This window comes from Poecilia reticulata, linkage group LG15 (assembly GCF_000633615.1).
Source record: "Poecilia reticulata strain Guanapo linkage group LG15, Guppy_female_1.0+MT, whole genome shotgun sequence".
Classification (NCBI taxonomy): domain Eukaryota; kingdom Metazoa; phylum Chordata; class Actinopteri; order Cyprinodontiformes; family Poeciliidae; genus Poecilia; species Poecilia reticulata.
This window is the reverse complement of record NC_024345.1, coordinates 30,093,506-30,094,274: the sequence shown is the minus strand read 5'-3', so window position 1 is coordinate 30,094,274 and position 769 is coordinate 30,093,506. Positions and strand designations below refer to the sequence as shown.

General features: G+C 49.9%; 1 protein-coding gene across 2 annotated transcripts in view; it reads left to right on the top strand.

Moving 5' to 3' along the window:
• Positions 1 to 38: 38 nt before the first annotated feature.
• The window catches only part of mmrn2a (multimerin 2a), a 25,377-nt gene continuing 24,646 nt past the window's right edge, over positions 39 to 769 (top strand). For both annotated transcript variants that reach the window (XM_008430479.2, XM_008430480.2), the window contains exon 1: positions 39 to 319. In XM_008430479.2, coding sequence (XP_008428701.1) covers positions 234 to 319 — 86 coding nt within the window. In that variant the 5' untranslated portion in view covers positions 39 to 233. The remainder of the gene's footprint in view (positions 320 to 769) is intronic.

The following is a 769-nucleotide window of genomic DNA, read 5'->3' as shown; positions in this document are numbered from 1 at the left end:
AGCTGTTTAATCATTTTAAAATTCATCCTCCCTGTTTGGTTCTTTTGCCTCGTGAAACAGATCCTCTCTGCTGGTTCTGTTGGTTCTGCTGCTTTTGGACCAGTCCTCCTGCTCACCTAAACAGAAAATGTCGGCAGCACCGACCCGACTGTTCAGATAGTCGGGTCAGAACTTGGTGGAACCATCATGACTCAGGGATTCTTCCTGCGGTCCAGCCTGGTGGAGGTGGTACCATGGTGTGGGGGAGGCTCTCTTTGGACCCATCAGAACCGCTCATGAAGTCCAAAACGTCGTGTATTCCCTGCAGTCTGATCGTTTGGTATTTCCTTCCCTGTTTGTCCCAAACGGTGTTTCCCAACCCTGGTCCTCCAGACTCTCCCTCCATGTTTTAGCTGCTTTCTCGCTTCAGGTGATTCAACAGTTTGTTGAGCTGCAGGAGCTTTAAAGCAGAGAAACATGGGACATGCAGGGCAGGGGGCCTCGAGGACCAAACACTGGTCGAAATCCATAACATGTTTTAACAACTTTATTATCCTGCTGGGGGGGCAAGTAGGAGGGGTAACTGTGATCAGAGTGAGGTCATTTCAGACAGGCACCGAGGGGCAGCCTGGGGTCCTTCACCAGCCGGCCGTCTGCAGATAAAGGGAGTAGTTACCTGATGTCAGCAACTCTTATTGTTTCAGGCTGCAGAGTCCTGATAACACACAGTAACACACACACACAGTAACACATACACACAGTAACACACACACACAGTAACACACACACA